At 47.3% G+C, this 27,422-nt stretch overlaps 1 protein-coding gene across 1 annotated transcript in view; it reads left to right on the top strand.

The window, feature by feature from the left end:
- Positions 1-27,422, top strand: part of CCDC40 (coiled-coil domain 40 molecular ruler complex subunit) — a 762,745-nt gene that overhangs the window by 205,754 nt on the left and 529,569 nt on the right. Inside the window, exon 9 of the mRNA XM_086931053.1 lies at positions 8,843-9,000. Coding sequence (XP_086787179.1) covers positions 8,843-9,000 — 158 coding nt within the window. The remainder of the gene's footprint in view (positions 1-8,842; positions 9,001-27,422) is intronic.

Here is a 27,422-nt window from a genome sequence, read left to right as displayed (position 1 = left end):
GATCGAGGGGGTCTTATGATGGTAAAAGGGATTCGCCGTAGGGTGGTGGATGTGAGACGCGAGGCACTTTGCTAGTAGCAGAGTAATAAAGTATATCGTAACGGCGAGGCCGCAGCCATTTTGGGGTCAGGCACGTCGGGCCGATTTTGGGCTGCAGCGGCAGCTTTATATGTTCTTCTCACCTCGTAGGGGATCTGTGGTGTTGTTTAGGCGTTCCTCTCCTTCACCTGGTCGAGTGGAGGGTGTTTGCTGGCTGTGGGTATCGTGTCCAGCATTCGATGTCAGGCTAGGGCTCTGTGACCGGGCGACGCCATTTTGTAGACTTCCCAATGTCGGAGCGTGGTCAGCCAAAAACTGGAGGAATGTCTGTAGATAGGTATCTACGATCGCAGATCAGGTTACCGGAGGACACCTCATGATGTTAGACATCGGGTTCCATGGTTTCCGATCGTGTTACCGCGGGGAATCACTGGGATAAAGGCTGCAGTCGCTCTCCTGGACTACGGAGCTCCCGGTTAGGCAGCCATTACCACTGCCGTCCAAGCCACGCCCCGACAGAACCAGACTTTTGATATGTTGCGTTACCTTTTGGCCTATTCGCAGCCACCTGGTGCTTCACCAAGGTGATAACACCAGTAGCAGAGTGCTTGAGAACGAGGGGAATCAGGTTGAAAACTTACTTGGACAGCACGATTTTCATGTCAATTAATCCTCTGGTGCATTTGAGGTATGTAAAGAACATTCGCTGTCTTACAAGATCTTGACTTCGTTCAGGGACTTAGTATAGTCAGTAAGATTGGGGGGGGTATGAGCTTCAAGTTTCCCAACAATCAAGCTGGTATATAATGTTAAAATACATTATGTGACAAGAAGGGAGCATGAGCGAGATTTAAGAGGCAGTGGAAAGGGAAAGGAATACAGAATAATATGAGTACTTACTGAGAGAAACACAATATTTTGTAAAATAATTTTTTTTTGATGCTTGCAAATCAGAGATGAGTGAGTGTATGTGTGTCTTATCAGTGTATGTATGCAAAGATTCCAGGTGAAAGCCAACAGACACCTCACCATACCAGACTGAAAGCACCTGTACCCAACTATTCATCTGAAAAGACATTTATCTGAAAGAAACACATAGTGATAGATTCCTTACCTTAGAATTACCCCCAGGCGTCAGACTGGATCCGGAAAGTTTTCGTCAGCAGTTCCCCTGCGAGTCGGTAGGCGTCGTCGTGCGGCTCCGCATGTGTCGTTGGCTTTGTTGGCACCCGGATGACGTCGCTGGAGCTACTCGGATTCGCCCACGCCGCTGTCGTCAGTTCTTTCTTTTTCCGCGCCAGCAAGCGCAGATCTTATAAAGAGCTAGTAACCCCAGTCCCTTTTCGACTGAGTTTTTTTAGGCCTTTTGTCTCATCTTTCCGAATCGATCTACTCCTGGTGTCGTAGGGATGCCCGGCTTCAAGAACTGTGGGAACTGTCGCCCATGATGTCGGTGATGGACCCACAATGCATGTGTCTCTACTGCCTGTGGCGCGACCACAACCCCAAGTCTTGCCCGACTGCCAGTCCATGTCACAGAAGACTTTGCGGGAGCGGTCCCGAAAGTTGCTGGAAGTCCGGCAGTCGGCCCTGCGCCGCTTGAGGTCCCAGACCCACGGGAGATCGAGGGACCGGTCGCGGAGTCGTCACCATCATTCTTCTGGATCTAAGTCTTCGCACTCGGGGTCAGGTAAGTCGAAGCATTCCAAAAAGAAGTCGTAGAAACATCGTCACTCTTCGACTTCCTCTCGACTGTTGCGCGACGCTGCTGAGGGTGCCACCCCTGTGGCTCCTACGGAGCCTGCGATGTCACCACGGTCTACCCACCTTTTACGGGTGTGTCGGTGACGCCTGCTCAGGTGCAATAGTTTCTTGCTGCGGTGGCCCAACTCTTTGGGCCATCTGGCCCCGTCGGCGCACCTACGGGTTCCGCGGGCCCAACTGGGGGTCCTGTCCTTTCATCTCCGGCGCCCCTAGGATCTGGGATCGGACTCCGGTGGTCGCCGGTTGACCTAATAACACCTCCACCAGTGCCGTCCTCCCCGGCACCACCACCGACATTGCCTGCTCCTCGGGACGATGTTGTCCCCAGGTTCGGTCCTGACCTGGACAGGGTTCCGGATCGGTGCCGCCCGGCGACGATTCCAACACCGTTGGTGCCCTTTTTGCCCTATATCCCTCCTCCTTATTTTCAGCCTGTTCCACAGACTTCGGAGGAAGGGGGAGACTGGGAGGGGTCTGAGGACCCTGTAGCACAGGAGTGTGCTTATGATCCGGACTGAGTAGAGGATTTGGGGGAAGCCAGTGGTCTTGACACCTCACCTGACCTTGGCATGCTGTCTCCTCCTACCATGGCTACGGAGGAGGGAGCCAGTTACGCAGTAGTGTTGCGTAGGGCAGCCGAGGCCCTCCACCTCGTTCTCCCTACAGTGGCCATCAGGACTAACCTCCCGACAGAAGTGCTCCAGCCAGCGGCAACATCTTCGGAGCCCTTGCTGCCCTTTAATGAAGCACTGTCTGACGTTCTTTAGGGCACCTAGTCCAGGCCCAACACAGGGGCTCCTGTGGACAGGAACGTGGCTCGACGCCATCGCCCGGCTCTGGGCGACCCCCTCTTTCTCTCCCAACATCCCACCCCTGAGAGCTTGGTTGTCCAAGCCTCCACTTCCCAGAGTGCGTTCCCTTACGCCCCTCTGGATAGGGAATCCAAAAAGCTGGAGTTGCTTGGCAAGAAGCTGTTTTCATCTGCCAGCTTAGGGCTGTGGTCAGGGAAACACCACATGCCTCTTGGGCCGTTATTCCCACTCTCTATGGGACACGGTTGCGCAGGTGCTGCCTAACTGCCCGGAGGAGGCCCAGGCAGTCCTCTCCCAGGCTATTGCTGCTGGGAGAGACGCAGCTAAGTTCACCATACGTTGTGGGTTGGACACCTCCGACTCGCTGGGCAGATCGATTTCCACGACGGTGGCACTTAGGCACCACGCCTGGCTGAGGACAACTGGCTTCTCAGGGGATGTCCAGAACACTCTGACAGACATGCCTTTTGATGACATTTGCCTCTTTGGCAATAAAGCGGACAGTGCATTGGAGCGCTTTAAGGACTCCCGAGCTAGGGCCAAGTCATTGGGCCTGTCGGCCACTCTGCCTCCTCCGCCTTCTACTTTTCACGCCTTTCGTGGCCAAGGAAGGGGTGCCTCACCACGTTCGCAGAGCCACAGGCCACCGCCGCAACAACTTCTGCGTGGCCGCGGACTTGGGAACCCTCTAGGTGGTTCAGGGGGCCAGCAGGCGGGTCAGTCCACCTCCACCCCGCAGCATCCACTGCAAAGCCTTCATAGTCTGGTCTTTCAGGCCCACCAAACGCCAGTGGGTGGCAGAGTTCGCCATCATTTCCCACGTCTGGCACAACATCACATCGGACAAGTGGGTGCTGCAAATTGTCTGAAGGGGTTACTCCCTCCCCTTCAAGACAACTCCTCCGGCATTGCTACCGCAGTACCACCGCATGTCGGGGGATCACTTGGCACTTCTCCTGCAGGAAGTTGCAGCCCTCTTGGCCAAGGGGGCCATCGAGCACGTTCCTACGCCAGAAGTAGGTTGTGGTGGTTACTCCCACTACTTTCTGGTTCCAAAGAAGGACAAGGGCCTGCTTCCTATCTTAGAGCTTCGAAACGTCAATCGCTTCCTCTGGAAAGAGAAGCTCAAGATGCTCACACTTGCTCTGGTCTTGTTTGCCCTAGACCCGCAAGACTGGACTTGCAGAACGCTTTTTTCCATATCCCCGTCAAGCCGGCTCACCGTCGTTACCTGCGGTTCACGGTTCTGACCCCAGCGCCAACGACATCCCGCCCTCACAAGAACTGTGCGTCTCACTGGCCATCTTCTTCCACTGCAAGATCGCTGATATCCATGACCGCTTCAACACCACGACCGCCCGACTACGCCAGACTCCACCTCCCCTGTGAACACCACCAGCGCCAACCGCCTGACCTCCTGGTCCAACGTCAACGACGACGAGACACGCAAGGTCATGAACTCCATCCACTCAGGATCTCCGAGTGACCCGTGCCCATACCACGTATTCAACAAAGCAGACGCAGCCATCGCACCCCAACTACGGAAGGTCATCAACACCTCCTTTGAAAGGGCGACATTCCCGGAAAGCTGGAAACACGCCGAAATCAACGCCCTCCTCAAGAAGCCCAAAGCAGACCCCAAGGAACTCAAGAACTTCTGGCCCATCTCCCTGCTCCCATTCCCGACCAAAGTCATCGAGAAAATCATCAACATGCAACTGACCCGCCACTTGGAAGACAACAACATCCTGGACCCATCCCAGTCCGGATTCAGACGAAACCACAGCACCGAGACAGCCCTCATCGCTGCCACAGATGACATCAGGCGCCAACTAGACAACAGCAAAACATCAGCCCTCAGCCGCCTTCGACATTGTGTGCCATCGCACTCTAAAGCCACGCCTCCTAGAAGCCGGAATTGCAGTGGTGGCTCACAAATCGCGATTGGGTCATTGGTCGATCCCTCTCCCTTCCCCAACCGGAGCGCACAGTGGTGACGGATGCGTCCCTTCTGGGGTGGGGCGGTCACATGGGAGAGCACTGAAGGCATTCCTTCCCTCTGTCGTTGGGAGGGTAACGCAGTTGTTCACAGACAACACCACCGTCATGTGGTACTGCAACAAACAGGGCGGGTGGGGTCGTTGACCCTATGTCAGGAGGCTCTGTGCCTCTGGACATGGCTGGAACATCAGGGCATGTCCCCAGTGGTTCATCACCTGGCAGGTTCTCTGAATGCCAGGGCGGACGAACTCAGCCGTCGGTGCATGATAGATCACGAATGGCGTCTGCACTCGGACGTGGAGCAAGGTCTCTTTCAGTAGTGGGGAGAACCTTGGTTAGATCTATTGTCACCAAAGAAAACGCGCAATGTCCTCATTTCTGCGTGTTGGAATTTCCAAGGCGACACTCGCTAAGCGATGCTTTTCGTCGCAAGTGGAGTTGCGGTCTACTATACGCATTTCCGCTTATACCACTTCTACCCAGAGTGCTGAAGAAGATCAAGCATGACCCGGCCCAAGTTATTCTTTAGGCTCCAGACTGGGCTCAAAGAGTATGGTATCCCGAGCTACTCAGCATGACGATCGGTCCCCTGCTCCGCCTGCCTCTTCGGGAGGATTTTCTGTCACAGCAGCAGGGGAGTGTTCTCCACACGAACCTGTCCAGCCTCCACCTCCTTGCATGGAGATTGAGCGGCGGCAGTTGATGTCTTTCGACCGGCCTCCCGAAGTCTGTGACGTTATCGTGGCAGCTAGGCGTCCCTCCACTAAAACAGTATATGCCTGCAGGTGGAATACATTTGTGGCATGGTGTACAGCAAAGGCTGTGTGTTCTCCTTTCTGCCCCTCTTTCAGAGGTCCTTCTATTTCTCCTCTCTTTGGCCCAGTAGGGCTCTGCTCTGGGCACTATCAAGGGCTATCTCTCTCCCATTAAGTTCCCTGAAGGAAATAGATTCTGAAAATGCATTTTGCACATATTCCCTCCTGTCCCTTTCGTGATGCGTCATTGGGACTTAAACCTAGTTCTGACTTATCTGATTTGTGCTCCATTTGAGCCATTTTACAACTGTCCCCTTCGCCTGCTCACTCTAAAGACTGCTTTCCTGGTTGCCATCACCTCTGCCAGAAGAGTGAGTAAGCTACAGGCTCTTACTTTTAAACCTCCTTTTCTCTCTGTCCAAAGGTTGTAACTGCTTTTCACATCGGGCAGACCATCCTTCTTTCTGCCTCCGCATCCTTCTAAAGAGGAAGAGAGGCTCCACCGTCTGGACCCAAAACGTGCGCTCTCTTTCTAACTTGACCGCACACAACAGTTCCGGATGGATGACCAGCTCTTTGTTGGCTAAGTGGGCGCCAAGAAAGGTTGGCCTGTGCACAAGTGGACCATCTCTTGATGGGTCATTCTGTGCATTAAGGCTTGTTATTCTTTGGCTAAAAAAGAGCATCCAGCGGGGCTTCTCGCCCATTATACTAGGGCGACAGCAGCCACTACTGCTTTGGGACGGGGAGTCCCCTTGCATGACATCTGTCAGGCAGCTACGTGGGCCTCGCTGCACACGTTTACCAAGCATTACTGCCTGCACAGCCAAGTCAGGAGAGACAGCTTCTTTGGCCGTTCTGTTCTCCAGGACTTTCTGGTGTGATCTGTTTGCAGACCCACCACCGGGGCTAGTATTGCTGGGGTATCTATTCTAAGGTAAGGAATCTATCATTACGTGTTTCTTTCAGATGCACAAGTTACTTACCTTCGGTAACAATATATCTGTAAGGAACATTGGGAGTGATAGCTTCCTTACCCCCCCACCAATCCTCCCCCTTCTGCGAACTGATTTCTAGGGTTAAGGTCATCCCTTTCAGAGCACTAGTTTTAGATGCACCAGTGGTGAGTTTCTTGCATGGCTCTGCCTTCCTGGTGTGGAAATTCATGCACAGAACTGACGTCAGCGCGCTTGGGCCCGTCTGAGTTGCTACAGCGACGTCATCCTGGCGCCAACTATGCCAATGATGCACGCTGAGCCGCACGACAACACCTACCGACGCGCAGTACTGCTGACGAAAACTTCTGACGCCTGGGGGTAATTCTAAGGTAAGGAATCTATCACTACTAATGTTTCTTACAGATATATTGTTACCGAAGGTAAGTAACTTGTGCATTGGGGGGTGTAACACCCCAAACACCCCCACCCCCAAAGCTATGCCCATGTCTTTGTTAAGAAGCCATGATCAGACATGTTCCACAAGAGGTAGATCAAGTTTCTAGGGATCAAGATTGATTCGACAAGAGTTAATCTGAAGTCAACCAAGAAGATGTTGAGAAAGATCACGATACCTCCATTCAGGCAATTTTTTGGATCCCTTACATTACTAAGCTCTCCAGTAACTAAAGATTTCGCATCAATGCAGTTTTCTCTTTTACACAGATTCAATATGCTTGTAGGGCTTCCATGTAATCTAGCAACCATTAAAAGAATGAGCTTGGAGTTCTTTCCAGGCCTAGTAATGAAGGTGGATGCTAACAGACTTGATTGTGGCGTCTGATGCGGTAGTTTGCCTGTAGTGAGTTGTCTCAAAGTGATTGTATGAAGAGCTTCACTTGCACACAAGATGCCTGAAAGTTGGCCTGCTTTGGCAAAAATATTCACTGGGAAGTTTCTAATGAGAGACATGGTAGTGCATTTCCTTCTCGGTGAGCATCCTTCAATTTGCATGTTATGAAAAGGAATCTGTTTTTGGCTCCTCCAGAACAAAAACATTCCAATACTTGGAATGTAAACTTGGTTTTGTGTTTTTTAAAAGCTTAAAACGTTCAAATTCTTCTAGGATCTAGATGTAAGGATTATCCCACCTGAGTTTGAAATTGACCTAAATGTATGCCAATGATTGTGTTTCTGATATATAATTAGGTTTCCTGAGCCAGTGTTGATTTGATATGCATCGCAGCGGCGGCTGGCAATACAAAAATATACAAGGGCGCCATGTGCCCAACTTGCCTTAATGATGCTCCCACCTGGTGCGGCACTCCCGGTTATGGTGGTCTGACTATGAGCAGGAAAGGGAAGGACTTCCCTTCCTGCCCAGTAGAATGCGACTCCTGGCCAATCCTGTAGATGCTGTCAGCATGAGAGCTGCTCCAGGATCGGTGGGATCAGGCTAACCCAGCGCTCATTTTGAGGCTGGGGGCCTGTTCCAGCAATCTCCCAGCTGTTTCACAGCCCGGGGATTACTAGGTGTGCAGTGTGCATGTCGGGCTGGCCGTAGGTAGCCAGCCGGCCAGCCCGACGTGCGCACTGAAAGAGGCAGCAGTAATCCTACAGTAACAGGATTCAGCCCCGCCGCCAGCCTCGTACACAGCGCAAGCTAGTGGGAAATAAGTTTATTATGCCATTTTGTTTATTAATGTTTGCCTGCTGCTCTCGCAGCAGGTGAGGTGACGCTTCTCTGCCATTTAGGAGGAGCTACCACTTGTTCCAAGTTTTATTTTCATGATAAATTTTAATGTTGGTCTTGAATAGATTTTTCTGGTTTTCTTCTCGGAAATGGGCGGAAAGAATAATAACATTGCAGACGTTGTATACCCCTCCCATTTTCACTGCTAAGAAATAGTAGGGCAGAAAGAAGATGGAGTATATTGGTTGGATGATTGAATTATGCCGATTTCTTTCTGTTTTTTCATACATCATGGGATTTGAAGTTTTTAATGGTTTCAGATGTTGGTGGGATTCTTTTGAAAGGCTGCTGTAGTAAAACAGTCAAGAAAGAAAAGCATAATCCTCACCTTCATGCCCTTAATAGAAGTAAAAACTTTAATTTACAGAATCTAAGAAGTGTATTCTTGTAATACTATCAATATTATCTTCTGTTTTAAATATTGCTAAACACCACAATGCTTCTAAGGACTGTACATAACAAAAGGTATCATTACCCCCTATATTATACTCACTTTACCGACCTAATGAATTCAAAGTGGATCTTGTTGGGATTCAAATTTATGACTTCTTGCTCACTGCATTTCGTCATTGACAAGAATTCAGCTCCCTGACCGTATTCCAGGCTTAAAATATAGTAGATAATGTCACACTGAGTGAGTGAATTATACTATTGGCAAAGAAACCTTATTGCTGGTAAAAAATCATCCCCTTTCATCATGTGTTCCAACATGCTGTTTCTTACACAACCTGTGAGTTTCCTAGATTCTGGATCCTGAGCAGTGTCTATCTTACTTTTCTTTAGTGTCAGCGATGCAGACAGAAGTGGAGAACTTAGCACTGAGGCTCTTTTATATGCAGAACACAACTCAAGATGTGCATGGAGACATTGTGGTGATGAAGCGTGCAGTGCAGAAGGCTGAGGCGGAGCGCCTGCAGGCGGAAGTGCAGAAGCAGAAGCAGGTAATGCTACTTTGGAAATACTTTGTTTTTCTTCTCTTCCTCCTTCCCAGATCATTGAGAATTACCTAATTAACTAATTGATGGGCAGAACTAAGAAAGTCTTTCCCAAAGAGAAAGATTCCACATCAAAAGTTTCAGCAGAGTCCCAGAATGAGTCTTCCTCAGTGCTTCACCAAGGTCACTTACTTCTTTATCGTCTCCCCTTCCATAAAGAGCACTTTTCATATGTTTTCTACAATTTAAACAAAATGGTTACATTGCCTCTATATTCCAATTAGCAGTTGATGAATACCTTCAAAAAATGCAGTGGTATTTGGCAAATGAAACACACAAGGCCATTTTTCATGTTTTGACTAGCTCAAAACCTCCTCACATCATGGTCTGGCATTCAGTTAAGTGTCCTTAGAAACTTTTTCTTGGTGATGATGAATAGCCCAGCACTAAAGTATACCTTTGACTTTGTTGTACTATGAAAGCTTTGACACATAGGCTAGGTGATTTGGGGCTTAGTGCTATCTCTGGTGGGCACCTGCTAGTATCTTTGAGTGTGAAAACACTTGAATCACCTTTTCACACTAAATCATGTTCTTATAGGGCTGCAAATGCTATCGCCTGCTTCGTTACAAATCCAAACAGGACACACATACTCTGGAGATCATGCAGGGTATGAACTCAAGTTCTTTATTATTAATAGACTTTATCCAAATTCTGTCACATGTATGTTGAGCCAATCTCCCTTTATGATCTCAGGATCATACCTTTTGTTCTGGTGCTAACTGTATCTTTTTCAAATGAATGGAGGTACAGAATAAACTAGGAGGCCAGGTTGAGTGGTAGTAGATTGTGCTGTTTGCTTTGGACAGTTGATCCTGTCAACATGGTAATCTCACATACTGGGCTTCAAGTGAGACAAGAAAATAAAAGATTAGAGAACAGTTAGAGAAACTGAAGGGAAGAGAAGAAACTGTAAGGGACCATGGGGAGATGGAGACAATCTTTTCTTGAAGGAGGACAGGTCTTCATCAAACAACCTCTCCTATTTTACAAGAATCCAAAGACTGCATGTGATGCAGTCAGCTAGAGTTGTTCAACTTTGTCCACGAAGTTCAGATCCATGGAAGATGTTCAGCCTAACTTCATGGGGTGCATGCTCATGCAGTGATTATAGATGGGAATTATTAAAATAGCCAATGATTCTTCTGAAAATCTCGAATTTGTTGGCCTCTGTAGACCAATGGTGAACACTGTAGGTGCAATAGCAGGTTATACATGACCGATAATGGGCAAAAATGTGGGAGCTTTACATACAGAACCTGTCCAGCTAGGGACAAGGGAAAAACACTGTTAACATAGCTGCAGTCTGAAATTCACTATCAACACAGCACAGACTCGAGACTGCATTGCATAGAAGGCATCTGTCCTAGCTGGGGTAAGGGAAAGCCTTTTTTATTCAGCACATATTGCAGCACTGAATTTGTTGAGTACAGCACAGACTGAGGACTACAAAGCATAGAGGGGAAGGTATTTGGCCATGGGGTGGGGGTAAGACTATTAACTCGTGACCGATTGCAACCCTGAATTTATTGCCAACAGAGCATGTTACAGACTTGGGATACCACAGCATAAAGGAAATCTGTCCTGCTAGGGTTGAGGGGAAAAGACTGTTAACTCAGAAGTTCACTCTCCATTGACTGATGCCCTGATTTTACTGCCAAGAGAACTCAGCACAGACTTATGAAATCATAACATAGAAGGAATCTGTCTGGCCAGGGTTGAGGGAGTAACAACTTAATGTACTGCCAACAGAGTACAACATAGTGTTTGGACACCATAGCATAGAAGGATTTCAGGGACAGCTAGCTAGGAACTTGAAAGTAAGAGAGTTGTAAAAATGTAGAAGAAGACAGAGATTGCTATTCAGTTACTGAAACAAGGGGATGAATAAACCAGAAGCCAAAGTGCTGCAAGACAACCAGGTGGACGTGGCTAGCTGACAGCAAGAGTACACGGTGAAGAGACAGGATGAAGTTGTAAGAAGCCAGGAAAAGCTTAAGACGGTAGTAACATGTTCATGAAGCTGAAAGAAATCAATCCAGAGCACTCTGACACAAATCAAACAACACTCCTCTGTAAACAGTTTTCTTATGTCCTTTATTCGTGAACCAAAATCAGCATAGGTTTGCTGCAATTTCCATCACAAATTATCCAACACGTTTCGTCTCTGGAAAATTGTATTCTTGTTGACTTCTTCATGACTAAAGTAATTGACATAACAATTACAAACCAATTTCTCAACCAAGTAATAGACGAAAGTCCTCTACCATATTTCCTCTGACTGAAATAATAATACACAGAGAAATGTAAAATTAAATGGACAGACAGAAAAATCCCACAAAAACAAATAAGTAAAAGTCCATATTAATGACAAAATTATCCAAATAAAGATTGTACGAAAAACAAGAAGCCAAAGTATATTTCAGCACAAATAGTGTTTCCCAATGTGGCACACCATAGCAATTGACACCCACAAGACAAATCTTGAAAGGATAAATAGGAAACTATAAAAGAATATATAATCTTCTAAATAAATAAACTAAGTTGTGATGGAAGAGTAGCGTAAATCTAGACTCGTAGCTCACAATCGAATATTCAAATCACCAACTCTAGTTTCAAAGGTACTCAGCAGTGTATACACTAAAAATTAACAGTAAACTCTTCATAAAATAAATAATCTCAAAATGTCGACATGTAGTGTTCATAGAACAAATAGCCAGGAAAGCCCCTCAACACCAAGGCGCGCGGACTCACACACACAAACACACACACACACACACAAACTACTACGCATACCGAGTAACTACAATTTAACTCTTGCATGTCGCAAAATAAATAAGCCATTTAACACCAAAGCAAACTATTAGGGTTCATTTTACATATCCGACGTAGAAAGCAGTCTGTCAATTATATTATGTAATGTGCCAGAAAATAACATAAAATGTATAAATCTCCAACAAACCAGGCCCAGATTATGTAAACAAACAAAATAAAATGCCAGGGTCCGTAGTTAACAAATATTACAAAGGTAAAAGCGTAAAAGAAAAAAATATGCTCCTTAGAGACAACGAAACATTAAATATAAATAAATCAACTGTACTAATAACCAGTCATAGGAAACATAAAAGCTATTCCAACTTTAAATTGTATCACATTAGAGTGAGCATGTACATTTACAGCTCACTGCTACTCAAAATAATATAAAGTGTAAATAACAAATCACAGAATACTGTGGCAAACACCTTACCAATGTGGGTGAGTACTCCACACCACCGTAGTTCCCGAAGTGCAGTGGCATTCTGAAACGGCGCCATGTTGGTGCAGCTTCATTACCCCTTTTGAAAAGAAAGGGAACTATTCTGTTCCAAGCCTTGCAACCATCCTTAAACCCATATGTACTAAAATGTGCTAGCAAGTTAACCGCTCTAGACAAAATAACTGAAAAAATGTAATCAAAAACACGTAACAGATTTCCAAAGCCAAAAACAAGCATGCTATATTGTAGGAGTGAGTATCTTTGCAATTCCTTGGCTCCCGTTATGGAGGCTGTGAGAAGTTGGCCTGATATATGATGCTCACTAGTTCTAGTGATCACCTTGTATCAGTCCAAACAAACCTTATGGTGATTGGTTGTGAGTCAACCTTATAGACCAACTATCCTAATGGTAGCATGGACAAAGCAGTCTTAGGCTAAACTCTATTGGCATGTGAAGCCAGCTGTTTTACCACATATAACCCCTTGAATACCAAGTGAAAGGACACCACACAGGTAGTTATGAAAATAAACATGTATTTATTAACTAACATACACCTCTGAACTCTTTATGAGGTCAGAGGGCTAAGCACATGACAAACTCTTCGGAAAAATACACTCAAGTTGCACGATTTACAATGGTGCCCTAGGGGCACGACAAACCATATACTAGGAACAATGGAATGCGAAATAAGAAGGTACTGTAAGAAGATCCAGAGGCTGGAGGATCGCTGGGACTACGCTACTGACTAGGTAAGTAAGGAGCAGGAGGCCCACGGGACTCACGTGCAGAGTGGAAACTCTCAGCGGGATGCGTACCAACGTCTATGGATGCTACCGTTTAAAGAGTTACGGATTTCGGACGAACCCGGCTGGATGGAGGGAAAACAACAGTAGACCTGATCACTAGGATAGTGAACACTGACTTCAGCACCTAGAAGCTTTAGTTACCTAACCCACAGGCTGCGGGTGCATAGGGCTGAAGTGGTGTCGGGTTTGCTGCGTTGATCCCGGTGAAGCCTGAAACAAGGAGTTGCTGGCAGGCGACCAGATGGAGGAGTCCAGTGGTTCCAAGGATGGAACTAGGAAGAAGAAGTCCTGAAAGGGAAGGGGACAGAGTCTCGGTCACTAGCCAGTGACGGTGCTGGAACCAGGAGGGAACCAGGTGCTGTCGCCGCAGTTAGGTGGAGGACGGGACACTTGTCTCTGTAGCTGCGCGACCAGGAGCTGTTCTCTACGACCAGGCTGGAGGCATGAGCTGTCCCACGTAGTCTGCTGCTGTTGGCGGTGTTGGATCGTCGATCTGGTCAACAGGCCTTGGCAAGTGCAAGCCACGCGGTGGAACAAAGATGGCGTCTGGTGCGGACCAGGAGGGGCCGGGGTGCTTCTCGTTTACAAGGAAGCAAGGGCCAGTCTGGGGACCAGACCAGCAGTGTTGAAATCTTCGGGTCGTCGTCTCAGAGGTCACTAGCCAGCCGGAAAGTGACCAGACAACAGGAAAAGCAGCAACCAGACAAAAGGGCCCCACGGAGATCTCGTGGATGCTGGGGGGCTGGTCTTTGGTGCAGGAGCTGCGTCGGTGTGGGGCTTCTCAGACCCCAGTGCACTCAGCTGTGCTGTGGATGTGGGTAGAGGTCAGAGGAGTCTGGAGGTCCGGGTCTCGTCGAGCTGGGTCGTCGGGTTCCATGAAGGAAGGACTTGCAGCAAACCGCACAGGAGCTTGATGGTGCCTGCGAAGCAGGATGGTCACTCCCTGACCATAGGGGAGATTCTTCAGTCTTCTGATGTTCAGGAGGTCGAAGGTCACGAGTTCTTCGTGGAAGCTGTCAAGATTAATCTAACTGGGAATGGGACCAGCTCCTACCTTTATTCAGCTAAAGGGGGCTGCACTACGACTAGGTCCCTCCCCTGGGTGGGACCAGGAAGGGGGGTGGTTACACCCCCTATCCTTTCTCCGGTCTTGCGCCAGCTCTGGGGCTGGAGTGCCCCAGGAACTGGTTTAGACTGGAGTATGCACAGGAACACCTTGTGTGCCCCAGGCATGTCTCATTCCTTTCAGCCCTGTCCTACCTAATTCACAAAATCCTGTCTGGGGTGGTGCTAGCACCTCCCAAGGCAGGAAACCCTTTGTCCAAGCCTCCCTCGCTGGAAGGACTCCCAGCAGCAGGAGGTCAGACTTGTGTCTGTGGTGGCAGCATCCATTTTGTGATGCTGAGGCTCGAGATAACTTTAACCGGGGTTCACAGTTACATACATGTCGTGTCCCTCTAGAAGGGTGGAATGCTATCCCCATCGCCATAATTGGCGAGGGGGTAGTATTCCAATTCGTATGACACCTTACTCGACATGTTTTGATAATGCTATGCCAAAGTTAGCATTTGACCGCGAGGTTCATAATGCACTTAAGAGTATATGGTATAGCGTTATCATGGAACAGCTATTAGGACTTGGTTCCGCAAGCTGCAAACGGGCTCAGCTCATGCCAGAGCACCATCTCACATAATTCCAAGTACTCTGCCTTCAGGATTGATAAGGCCTGCCATAGGAGTGACTGATAGGAATATATGTGTCCATTTTAGGTTTAGATATAGGGATACTATACCTAAAGCAAAGGGTTATTACACCAACTTGCCTCAGCTGATTGATCGGCCAGGTGTGTCAGATTTGGATGGCCAGCCAGGGGTGGCATAATACATGCTGCAGCCCCTGGTAGGCCCTGGGTGCACCTATGCCCTGGGTACCTAAGGTACACTGTACAGGGGCTGATAAGGTGACTCAGTATCCAATTAGATATGTACCTAGAGTACATGTAATCCATTTTACAGAGAGAGCAGTGGGCCTGGGGTCCTGAATAGCAGGGTCCCAGGTCAACTAAGTCGAAAAACCAGCAAAACACCATGCAAAAAGTTGGGGGCAACCATAGTCAGATATCCACCTTCCTACATAACCCCCCTCCCCTCAAATGAAAGGAGATAAGGCTATCCTTGACCAGGTAAGCCTATATTGCCTGAGTTGCCATATGAGGTGGTATATGCACTGGCATGGTTACCCCCTATATGTTATGTTATGTTATGTTATAAAACCTTTTATTACGCGCTCTATTACTCAAGAGTATCCTGGCGCGGTGAGTAAATAAGAAAAAGGAGCAGCCAACATAACAAACAGAGAGATTACAAAGTGATATTAAACAAATGGGTTTTGAGTCCCTTCTTAAACTGAGAAAGTGAGGGAGCAGTACGAAGGGCCAGGGGAAGACTGGTCCACTAAGCAATCCCTCACCCTAAGGGTATCTGAGGGTCTCCACCATAGGGAATCTCTACCTGTGGTGTGTTTTGGCAAAGTAAAAGGCTGGTGCTGAGATGGAGTACTGAAGTGAGACTCCACTAATGTTGGGCTCAACTTCCTCCAATCACTATCCACCATATGTGCCTTTCTTTCCAGGACTGAGTTGCTGTGAGCTCTCAGGGTCAACCTCTGGCTACCTAAAGCTGGAGGCTGGGTCCCTCTGTTTGGCTTACTGGAGGGACAGGTCAGGTTTGGGGCCCTCAGGTCCCAGGTTTGGCTGTGCCCAGCAGTGCCCATCTGTGGGAGGTCCCTAACTAAGTTTAAGGGGGATCCCTCAGGAGTTTGTTTTATTTTCACTTGGCTAGGACTACTAGCTTCAGTGCTTCAGTGCCCTTAATCTGCTGATTGGGGAGTTCTTTGGACAGGGGGCCCTTAGGGGTCCACCACTGGCCTCCCTGACCTCTACAGCCCTGGGCTGACTGGGGCAGGGTAGAGAGGGGCAGGTTACCTGCTCCAGACTGGGTCCCATCTTGGAAGGGTCCACTGACATCAGAGGCTCTGCCAGGCTGGGCCTGACTACCTCTGGGGCAGTTTCTTCACAAGGGGTCAGATCAGTTCCCTGAGGAGGCTGATCCTTTCCTAAAGTCTGGTGGGAGGGAGATTTCTCTTCCTCCTCAATGCTCTCTGTCTGAGTGGAGTGATCCATAGTTTCAGGCTTCACAACACTATTATCTGTCTGAGTTTGAGCTGTGGCCATCACAACGCCACCAACCTTTTCAGGAAGGGACTCAGTTTGGGTATGGGCTGTTACCATTACGGCCTTGCCAACCTGTTCAGGGAAGGAATCTGTCTGAGATTGGGCTGTGACTGGCACAGCTCTCCTGACCTGTTCAGGGAGGACATCTTGGACTGGGGCTGTGGCTATCACTGCCCCACTAACCTTACCATGGAGGTTTACCATTCTAAGATGGGTTTCTTGCTCTACCTCAGCCCAGGCTGAGATCTCTAAATCATTCCCCAGTAGGCATTCTACAGGCAAGTTTGATGACACTGCCACTCTCTTGGGGCCAGTGACACCTCCCCAGCTGAGATTGACCACTTCTATTGAATGATCTCTCTGCACTCCATCAATGTTGGTCACCTGGTATGTGGCCCCAGGTAAAAGTTGCCTTGGGGGGACTAGGCTCTCAGTCACCATGGTGATGCTAGCCCCTGTATCTCTATAGGCCTCAACTTTTATACCATTGATGAGGGGCTCCTGTCTGTACTTGTCCAAAGTGTTGGGACAAGCTGTGAAGTTGTCAAACCCCATGCCAGTCTCACAGACAAGAGTATCTAAGTCAGGGGACCTGGTTAGGCCAGAGTCCCCAGGAACTCCCAAAGTAAATGCACCCAAATTCTTGGGGGCACTCCCACCACCTGGGGGATTACTTCTAGTAGTAACAGGAGGCTGGGAAGTATTACTTGGGGGTATGTTCTCCTTATTGTTGTTGGCCCTTGGGCAACTGCTGTCAGTTTTCCAATGGCCTACCTGTTTGCAGGTATGGCAATAAGGTTTCTTTTGGGTATTGGAATGATTCTGGGACCCACCCTTTTCAGAGGATTTTTGGGGCCCTGATGTGGTTTGATCTTCAGATTTATTCCCACCCTTCTCTTGGGGCTTGGTTGATTCTTTCTTTTGGTCACCACCCTGGTTCTTAGGCCTAATCCTGGTTCTGACCCATTTGTCTGCCCTCTTACCCAATTCTTGTAGAGAGGTCAGATCAGAGTCTACAAGGTGCTGGTGTAATAACTGGTTCTAACAATTATTTAAGACTTGCTCTCTAATAATTAGATTATACAATCCTGTGTAATCAGTAACCTTACTTCCCAGTAGCCAGCCTTCTAGAGCCTTAGTGGCACAATCAACAAAGTCAGCCCAATCCTGAGACTGAGTTTTCTGGGTGTCCCTGAACATCAACCTGTACTGTTCAGTTGTTAAGCCAAACCCATCAATCAGTGTATTCTTCAGGACTTGGTAATTGTTAGCATCCTCAGCTCTAGTAGTGAGGAGCTTATCTCTACCTTTACCTTCAAAGGAGAGCCACAATATAGCTGCCCACTGACTTTGGGGGATGCACTGGACAGTGCAGGCCCTCTCCAAAGCAGTCATCCATTTGTGGATGTCATCCCCTTGCTTAAAGGGGGGCACTATTTTACTCAGGTGTCTAGTATCAAAACTCCTGTCTTTATCTCTAATGATAATGCTGCCACCAGTGGGGTCTGCCCCACTCTATTTCTGCTTTCTGGCAAAGGCAAGTCTTTCTTTGGCAAGGGCAAGTTATTCCCTCTCAATCCTCAGATTGACTTCCCTCATCTTACCTTCATGCTCTCTCCTCTGAGGGGATGTCATCCCTCCTTGAGAAGATGCCTGAGAGACATGGGTATGAACAGATCTGTTAGAGCCTCTGGAGAGTGACCTAAATCGTCTATTCCCAAGGTTAAGCCTGCCTGAGGGTGGGCCTGGTGGTCCCCCAGTTCCATTCTCATGTATGCCTAAGTTGGTCCTGGTAAGCCTGCTGACTCCTCCCTGACCATGGTTTACCTCACCATCAGATGAGTCTCCATCTCCCTCAGTCTCAGTCTCAGGGAAATTGGAGTCCTCCTCTAGTGGGGGTATGTCTTCCTCTGTAGGATCAGATGGGCCTGGATTAGAAGCCCTTCTGGCATCAAATGTCTCTAAGAGACCTATCAGGAAGTTGATTGTAGGGTTAGAAGAACCCTGTTTTAGTTTCCTGGAGGTACACAATTGTCTCATCTCCTGGAAGCTAAGAGCTGCATATCTTGACACGACCTGTGGAGGGTCAACTGCCACAAGGGGAGCCATTGAGTTCTCTCCTGTGGTAGACATGCTTTTCTAATGAGGTGTAAGTGGTGCACTTACCTACACTATGGGTTTACCTACTGATCCCTTGCTAAGAGTTGTAGTCAGGGTGTGCTACTCCCTTTCTACTACAACAGCTGGTTCAGTAGAACTCAGAGTATTTCTAAGCTTGTTATATTTACCTATGGTACCTTATGTGATCTTTTTTCAATGATATCTCAAGATTATATTTGGTAAAAACAACAGCAAGCTCAAATCCCAACCGCTGCACACAAATGTGAGAAGTTGTCCTGATATATGATGCTCACTAGTTCTAGTGATCACCTTGTATCAGTCCAAACAACCCTTATGGTGATTGGTTGTAAGTCAACCTTATAGACCAGCTATCCTAATGGTAGCATGGACAAAGCAGTCTTAGGCTAAACTCTATTGGCATGTGAAGCCAGCTGTTTTACCACATATAACCCCTTGAATATCAAGTGAAAGGACACCACACAGGTAGTTATGAAAATAAACAGGTATTTATTAACTAACATACACCTCTGAACTCTTTATGAGGTCAGAGGGCTAAGCACATGACAAACTCTTCGGAAAAATACACTCAAGTTACACGATTTACAATGGTGCCCTAGGGGCACGACAAACCATATACTAGGAACAATGGAATGCGAGGAAGGAAGGTACTGTAAGAAGATCCAGAGGCTGGAGGATCGCTGGGACTACGCTACTGACTAGGTAAGTAAGGAGCAGGAGCCCCACGGGACTCAAGTGCAGAGTGGAAACTCTCACACGGGATGCGTACCAACGTCTATGCATCCTACAGTTTAAAGAGTTACGGATTCCGGACGAACCCGGCTGGATGGAGGGAAACCAACAGTGGACCTGAACACTAGGATAGTGAACACTGACTTCAGCACCTAGAAGCTTTAGTCACCTAACCCACAGGCTGCGGGTGCATAGGGCTGAAGTGGTTTCGGGTTTGCTGTGTTGATCCCGGTGAAGCCAGGAGTTGCTGGCAGGCAACCAGATGGAGGAGTCCTGTGGTTCCAAGGATGGAACTAGGAAGAAGAAGTCCTGGAAGGGAAGGGGACAGAGTCTCGGTCACTAGCCAGTGACGGAGCTGGAACCAGGAGGGAACCAGGTGCTGTCGCCGCAGTTAGGTGGAGGACGGGACACTTCTCTCTGTAGCTGCGCGGACCAGGAGCTATTCTCTATGACCAGGCTGGAGGCACGAGCTGTCCCACGTAGTCTGCTGCTGTTGGCGGTGTTGGATCGTCGATCTGGTCAACAGGCCTTGGCAAGTGCAAGCCACGCGGTGGAACAAAGATGGCATCTGGTGCGGACCAGGAGGGTCCGGGGTGCTTTTCGTTTACAAGGAAGCAAGGGCCAGTCTGGGGGACCAGACCAGCAGTGTTGAAATCTTCGAGTCGTCGTCTCAGAGGTCACTAGCCAGCCGGCAAGTGACCAGACAACAGGAAAAGCAGCAACCAGCCAAAAGGGCCCCACGCAGATCTCGTGGATGCTGGGGGGCTGGTCTTTGGTGCAGGAGCTGCGTCGGTGTGGGGCTTCTCAGACCCCAGTGCACTCACTCGAGGACCCCTCGGCGGTCGTGCTGGAAGCGCTGTGCAGGATTCTTCAAGATGGCCGTCTCCAAGTTGCTCGTCGCACCCACGGGTCTCAGCTGTGCTGTGGATGTGGGTAGAGGTCACAGGAGTCTGGAGGTCCGGGTCTCGTCGAGCTGGGTCGTCTGGTTCCAGGAAGGAAGGACTTGCAGCAAACCGCACAGGAGCTTGATGGTGCCTGCGAAGCAGGATGGTCACTCCCTGACCATAGGGGAGATTCTTCAGTCTTCTGATGTTCAGGAGGTCGAACGTCAAGAGTTCTTCGTGGAAGTTGCTAAGATTAATCTAACTGGGAATGGGACCAGCTCCTACCTTTATTCAGCTAAAGGGGGCTGCACTACGACTAGGTCCCTCCCCTGGGTGGGACCAGGAAGGGGGGTGGTTACACCCCCTATCCTTTGTCCGGTCTTGCGCCAGCTCTGGGGCTGGAGTGCCCCAGGAACTGGTTTAGACCGGAGTATGCACAGGGACACCTTGTGTGCCCCAGGCACATTCCTTTCAGCCCTGTCCTACCTAATACACAAAATCCTGTCTGGGGTGGTGCTAGCACCTCCCAAGGCAGGAAACCCTTTGTCCAAGCCTCCCTCGCTGGAAGGACTCCCAGCAGCAGGAGGTCAGACTTGTGTCTGTGGTGGCAGCATCCATTTTGTGATGCTGAGGCTCGAGATAACTTTAACCGGGGCTCACAGTTACATACATGTCGTGTCCCTCTAGAAGGGAATGCTACCCCCGTCTCCAGAATTGGCGAGGGGGTAGTATTCCAATTCGTATGACACCTTACTCGACATGTTTTGATAATGCTATGCCAAAGTTAGCATTTGACCGCAAGGTTCATAATGCACTTAAGAGTATATGGTATAGCGTTTTCATGGAACAGCTATTAGGACTTGGTTCCGCAAGCTGCAAACAGGCTCAGCTCATGCCAGAGCACCATCTCACATAATTCCAAGCACTCTGCCTTCAGGATTGATAAGGCCTGCCATAGAAGTGACTGATAGGAATATATGTGTCCATTTTAGGTTTAGATATAGGGATACTATACCTAAAGCAAAGGGTGATTACACCACCTTGCCCCAGCTGATTGATCAGCCAGTTGTGTCAGATTTGGATGGCCAGCCAGGGGTGGCATAATACATGCTGCATCCCCTGGTAGGCCCTGGGTGCACCTATGCCCTGGGTACCTAAGGTACACTGTACAGGGGCTGATAAGGTGACTCAGTATCCAATTAGATATGTACCTTGAGTACATGGAATCCATTTTACAGAGAGAGCAGTGGGCCTGGGGTCCTGAATAGCAGGGTCCCAGGTCAACTAAGTCGAAAAACCAGCAAAACACCAGGCAAAAAGTTGGGGGCAACCATAGTCAGATATCCACCTTCCTACAGCGGCTTTCTTCTAAAACGTCGCCATCATGATTAAGACTCCCAGTTTTCCGCTTTTACTGATTTTTACAGCTAGTTACGGACAGAAAACAATGTTTCTTGTCTGTATTTATTTTTAAAAGCGAAAAAATATGAAAAATTCTGCTTCTTGTGGGTCACTGACTGTCCATGCTGTCTATTGTGATCTTCAAAACAGTTTAGGAGATTGAAAGCATGGGAAGTTAAAAAACAGGTTAAGATTTCCCGATAAACTTGCATATATTAACATATATTTGTATTTTAATGGTGATATTTACCATTGGGTGTAATGTTTTGTTATATTTGACTGCCTAATTTGCCAAAACTTGACTGGCAGCAAAGTATAGTTGCATGTTTACCAGTTAATTAAATGTGGAAATATAGCATTTTATGAGGCATTTTCTTCACAAAACACAAAATAAATATGAATAAATGCCAATAAAATGGCCAAAAAATAAATCTGGATAAAATACAGATGGAAATGTAAAAAATAAAATAAAATCATAAAACCTTGAGCCCTAATCATGATACAGTTTAGGTATATCTATGGAAAGTGGACCACACGCAGCCATCTTGAGAACACTATCACACGATACTGTAGCAGTACGAAAACACAACAAACAACTCGTAAAGAAACAAATAAATGGGGAAAAAGCTATCTTGAAATATCAATTCCGAAGGCAATGAAATCGTTGAGTATTTAAGGCATTAAAATAACCTTGAGTTATTGGTATCAAGGTTTGGCAGTGTCACAGTCACTTAATAAACTGACTGACAGCCATCTTGAAAGTACTATCATACAATTCCTTGAAATTTTGAAAACACATCAATCTTATCTCAAGCAGCTACACAAGGCTTCCCAGCGCAATGTGAGTCAATCAATCAATCAATCAATCAATCATAACACTTGTATAGCGCGCTACTCACCCGGAAGGGTCTCAAGGCGCTTGGGGGAAGGGGTCCGCTACTGCTCGAACAGCCAGGTCTTGAGTTGTCTCCTGAAGGCGAGGTGGTCCTGGGTCAGCCGAAGGTGGATGGGGAGGGAGTTCCATGTCTTGGCCGCCAGGTAGGAGAAGGATCTGCCTCCGGCGGTGGCTCTTCGGATGCGTGGTACGGCGGCAAGGGCGAGGCTAGTAGACCGTAGCTGGCGGGTGGGCGTGTAGAAGGTCAGGCGGTCGTTGAGGTACTTGGGGCCCAGATCGTGGAGAGACTTGTGTGCGTGGGTGAGGAGCCTGAATGTGATCCTCTTGTCAAAACATGCACCTTGAATTCTACAGTACAGTTGGGCCAGAGAATTCGGTAGAGTTAAGCCATGTTTTGAGACGTTTTCTGAATTTGGCCTTGTTAGGCTCTGTTTTGAAACTAATTGGCATTGTATTCCATGGGTTGGGGGACAGGCAACAGACAGATCTTGCCCCGCATCTGACCTTCTGAATTTGTGTGATCGTTAAGAGGCCCGTGTTGGAAGATCTTAAAGCCCTGCTCGAAATGTAGGAGGTCAATAGGGCTCTAATCATACGGGAGCCTTGCTGATTAATTGCCCTTTGAGCCAGACACAGTGCTTTGAATTTAATTATTTCTCCACAGGATGCCAGTGCAAAGAGATCCGGGCTTTCTTGATTGAAGAACCTTTGTGTATGTTGTAGATGGTTCCGGTTGCAGCATTTTGCAACACTGGTAGCTTTTTTTTAACTGATTTGCTGAACCCAGATATCAAGAGTTCCCTTAGTCCAGGCATGATTAAATCAGTGTATGGACCACCACTCTTCTGAAAGGAATAGGTAGTAGATCCAGAATTTTCCTCAAGGTCCTCTGCGCGGTGAAGCAGGAGCTGGTCAACTTTTTTAGCTTGGGTTGCCATTAAAAGAAAATTGTCAAGCCACATTCCTAAGCTTTTATAGGAGACTACGGAACAGGTATAGTCACCAAACACTCTGGCCAACATAGCAGTGCCACTGGAGGTGGTCTGTTTCCCAATACCTTAAGTTCGGTTTTGTCTCCATTTAATTTCAATAAGCAGTTTGCCATCCAGTGATCCAATTTCTCAAGGTATGGACATAGTTGGTGTTGAGAACCCTCATTTGGAGTGACGGAGATGACACAGTGCATATCCTCTACATAGGAGACAATAGACACTCCAAATTCCTTGACAATGGATGCCAGTAGTTGGACATAGATATTAAATTAAGTAGGGCTGAATGCTGAATCCTGAGGGACTCCACATTTCGAAGAGACTGACTCTGATTTGCAAGGAGGTTCCCAAATCTGGAATGATCTTTCTTTTAGAAATGACACGACTCATTTTAGAGCAGTAGTCCTTTTGAAAGAGCGCGCAGGTCACCCGGGTCACAAGTTTACCAATTTTCCATGCACTGGGCCCTGGCGTGCATATGAGGACTGAGTTTGCGTGAACCGGGTGATTTCTTACACGCCACTATGAGTAATTCGGGGGGTGACTCTTCACCACTTACTATTCATGTACCTGACTTACCACAGGCACATTACTCCTGACGGATCAGGAGCTAGCAGTGGATAGGTGACAAGATTCCTAAAAGGAGTAAAACTTTTCATATACCAAGTACATTTATCCACACTTTATATTGTAAATGACCACAGACACCTGATGAGTTTTAAAGATTTATCAAGAAATTTCAGAATGAATATGCCAAGATGATAAGCCAAATACAAAGTAACACATCAATCAGTAGAACCAAAGCCACAATATAACTATGGATTAGGGCAAGGACCATTAGGGTAAGTGTGAACACTATGGGGTAAGAGTATTAAAAACAGAACTATTCACAGTAAGTTATACTAGGGCATGGGACATGAACAGGATCTAAAATGTGTATTTAAACTAGGCTACTTAGACTAATCTTACTAAGTTCACTGCAACCATGCTAAAGGAAAGGGGAAAAAAGGGAACACACTGATATAATACGATAATTTGATAATACCCTACAGGTGGGGAGAGAAGTGGAGCAATTCTAAATCAACAATTGCATATAATGTGCATTCAAATGTGATAGAGCAATATCACAGGCAAGAGTGCTTTATTGAGAAGGGAAGAAAGGGAGATAGGAAAGTGTAAACCCACAGATTGATAATTACCTAGATCGGAAGGAGGACTAACCCTGGCCACGGGTCAGTTTGGAAGACGGGGACAAGGACCCTCAAGGAATGGAATACCAGAATGCGAGCAGGTACAGCTCACGGACAGTCAGGAGAGGATACCCCTCAGGTTTGGGTCAGGACTGGGCTCACCTAAGTACGACCAACACCCACAGCTTCGGATGCAACGCCTGCGTTACCCCTCTCTGCAAGTAATCCGCCAGTAACCCCGATTGGGTTTTCGAATTTCCCCAGCAAAGTGCTTCGCCAGCACTTAGGACTATTTCCACCCCTAGGAGTTTGTGGAAAGTATGGCCAGAGTGCTCCGCAGCACTCTAGATTGATCACCTATAGAGTTCGTAGGGTCAGTGACAGGTCTGCTACTCGGACAAGTCGGACAAATTCTCTATGCTACACTAGGCCAGTTATACGGTTTGGGGACCCCTGGACCACCCACTAATGTTGCAAGTGACAATTTCCCACATTATGATTGGTCAGGAGAGGTGATTTGGTCATTGTCACCTCCTAGAATTCAGTGTTCACATCATTACTATTAAATTTTGCATACCCGCCCCTTGGGTTCACGTTCCCAGGCATAGGAATACAGAAGACAATGAGAGAGAGCATGTTACAGATACATTGTTTCACAGTCAAGGAAAAATGCTGTGTCTTCGAGGTGGGTTCTCAGGCGCATCAAGCTTCAGGAGCCAGCTGGCTGGTTTCAGCTTCTGTGCAGTGGGGTTTCCCCCATGTCACGTGACAGGGTTCAGAGGAGCTTCAGTATGGCGCAGCTCAAGTTTTCCCCAGCCCCCAGAGACGCGGTACATGAAAAGTAAGCAAGAACAAATTAGAATCATACATAAAATGATCACACTGTATACCGTGATAGATTTTAACACACCCCTTATTTTATAACATCTATAGCATTAAAGTTTAGTGCGAAAAGACAGATAGGCTAAAGCAGCAGTGGCAAGCAGAGAGCGTGGTGAGAGACAAGCGGCCATATTTGCAACAGTGCGCATGAGCAATAAAGTCCCTCCAAAATGCGAGTGCGTCACATCACGTGAGTATGACCGACGCATGCGCAGACTGGATTTCTGCAAAGCAGCCATTTCCTTAGTGCAAGCATTGTGAGGATGAAAAGACACACAGGCAAGCCTCTCGGGGACACCCGCGTGTTGGGGAAAATGCTAAATAAATGACGGACAGTTGGATTAATATGATTATACGTTAGGCGAGGTTCATGAGTGAGAGCAAGTCGCTTAACGTGCGAATCCTTGCTCCATCAATCCCCTCTTTGATGATATTTACTATCATCACTACGAAGGAAACAGATGCCAACTTTCATTCTTCCATATCATGCATCTCAATTTCGATAAACTTATTGTTGAGTTTTCTTTCGGCTTCTCTATGAGAGTGGTGATTCTTGGCCTTTTTGTAGATTTTATTCTTCAATTCTTCTAATTCTAACTCATCAATATTTCTTTTCACTCCTCTCTTATTCACTGTATACTTTCTGCATTTTTGACATTTACAGCAGATGAATATGATCAGTGCAACCACACCTATTCCAGCTATTGGCATCAGTATTTTCCACAGAAGACTTCTACCTAAGTTAGAAAACCAACTACCTATAGAGGAGAGACCTCCAGTCAGTCTCGTCCAGGCACTGTCAACCTCCAATGGTTTGAGTTCTTTTTCCAAATTAGTTATGTTCCTTACATATTTCTTAAGTTCGATACTTTTGTCAGGTATGTAGGTGCAACAATGTTGCGCCTTCAGCATTCTACAGACGCCGCCCTCTTTTGCCAATAAGGTATCAAGAGCAAGGCGATTCTGTAAAACCATTGATCTGATCGCAACCATCTCGGTATTGACCAGCAGGAATCCAGCAGCAGTGTCAGTTGATAACCGATCCACTACTGTAGACAATTTGCAGATTCTGTGAGTATTCAGAACTACCCCCATTCCAGGTATCAGTGCACTAAAAATATCACCTATAATTTCGCCTACGCTTTCACGTTTTCTACGCGCTAAGCCATTAGTCTCTTCATTGCTTCCAGCAGCATTATTCACATGGTATATTTTCGGGAAGACAATGCCAAAGTAGCAGCTTCCATACCAGTGATCCGGCAATTTGAAATAAGCCTTGTTCCCACATATATAGTAAATTCCGGGAAACACAGGTTCTGACCCATTTTTGAAACCCCAACCTCCAATTACCTTGTAATTATGTTCACACTCGCTGGAACCGATGAATACATTGTTATAATATTCTGTCCTTTCTCTATGGAGACAAAGTTTCCCTTTCCGTTCAAAATCCAGCAACAAAGCAGGAGTAGCTTCGCCTTGCGAGGTGTTGTCCATGTGCTCTGCCCACCTAGGGACTCTATCGTTTTCGTCATTTGCCTTTTTCTGAAACTTTTCCCTCCTTCTGTCTGCCATTTTTATAAACATCTTTTCCTGCTCTTGCAAAGAACAGGTCAGATTTTCTTGTCTTGCTTCATTTAAGTCTATGTCACCTATAGTCAGAAAATATTCTCCCATATAACGGGTTACCTCGCTCCTAACATGTACAAGGTTCAGGTGTCCTCTAATAGGAAGTTCAGAAAAGATTACGTCAGCATTTGAATAGTAGTACTGTAAAGTGCTTCTATAAAACAAGCTTGCCAATATACTACAGGAAATTCCGTAGGTTAGGGGTAAGTGGTGATATGTCACACCTTCAGCTACAGAAGTGGGTAGCTTCATGCAGACATAACAATCTTCTATTTCCATAGCTTCTACGTAATGCACTAAAAGGTTAGCGAAAACATTTAAATGTGTCCGGTTTC

Source organism: Lissotriton vulgaris, chromosome 7, assembly GCF_964263255.1.
Source record: "Lissotriton vulgaris chromosome 7, aLisVul1.2, whole genome shotgun sequence".
NCBI lineage: Eukaryota > Metazoa > Chordata > Amphibia > Caudata > Salamandridae > Lissotriton > Lissotriton vulgaris.
This window is presented reverse-complemented; position numbering and strand designations above follow the sequence as displayed.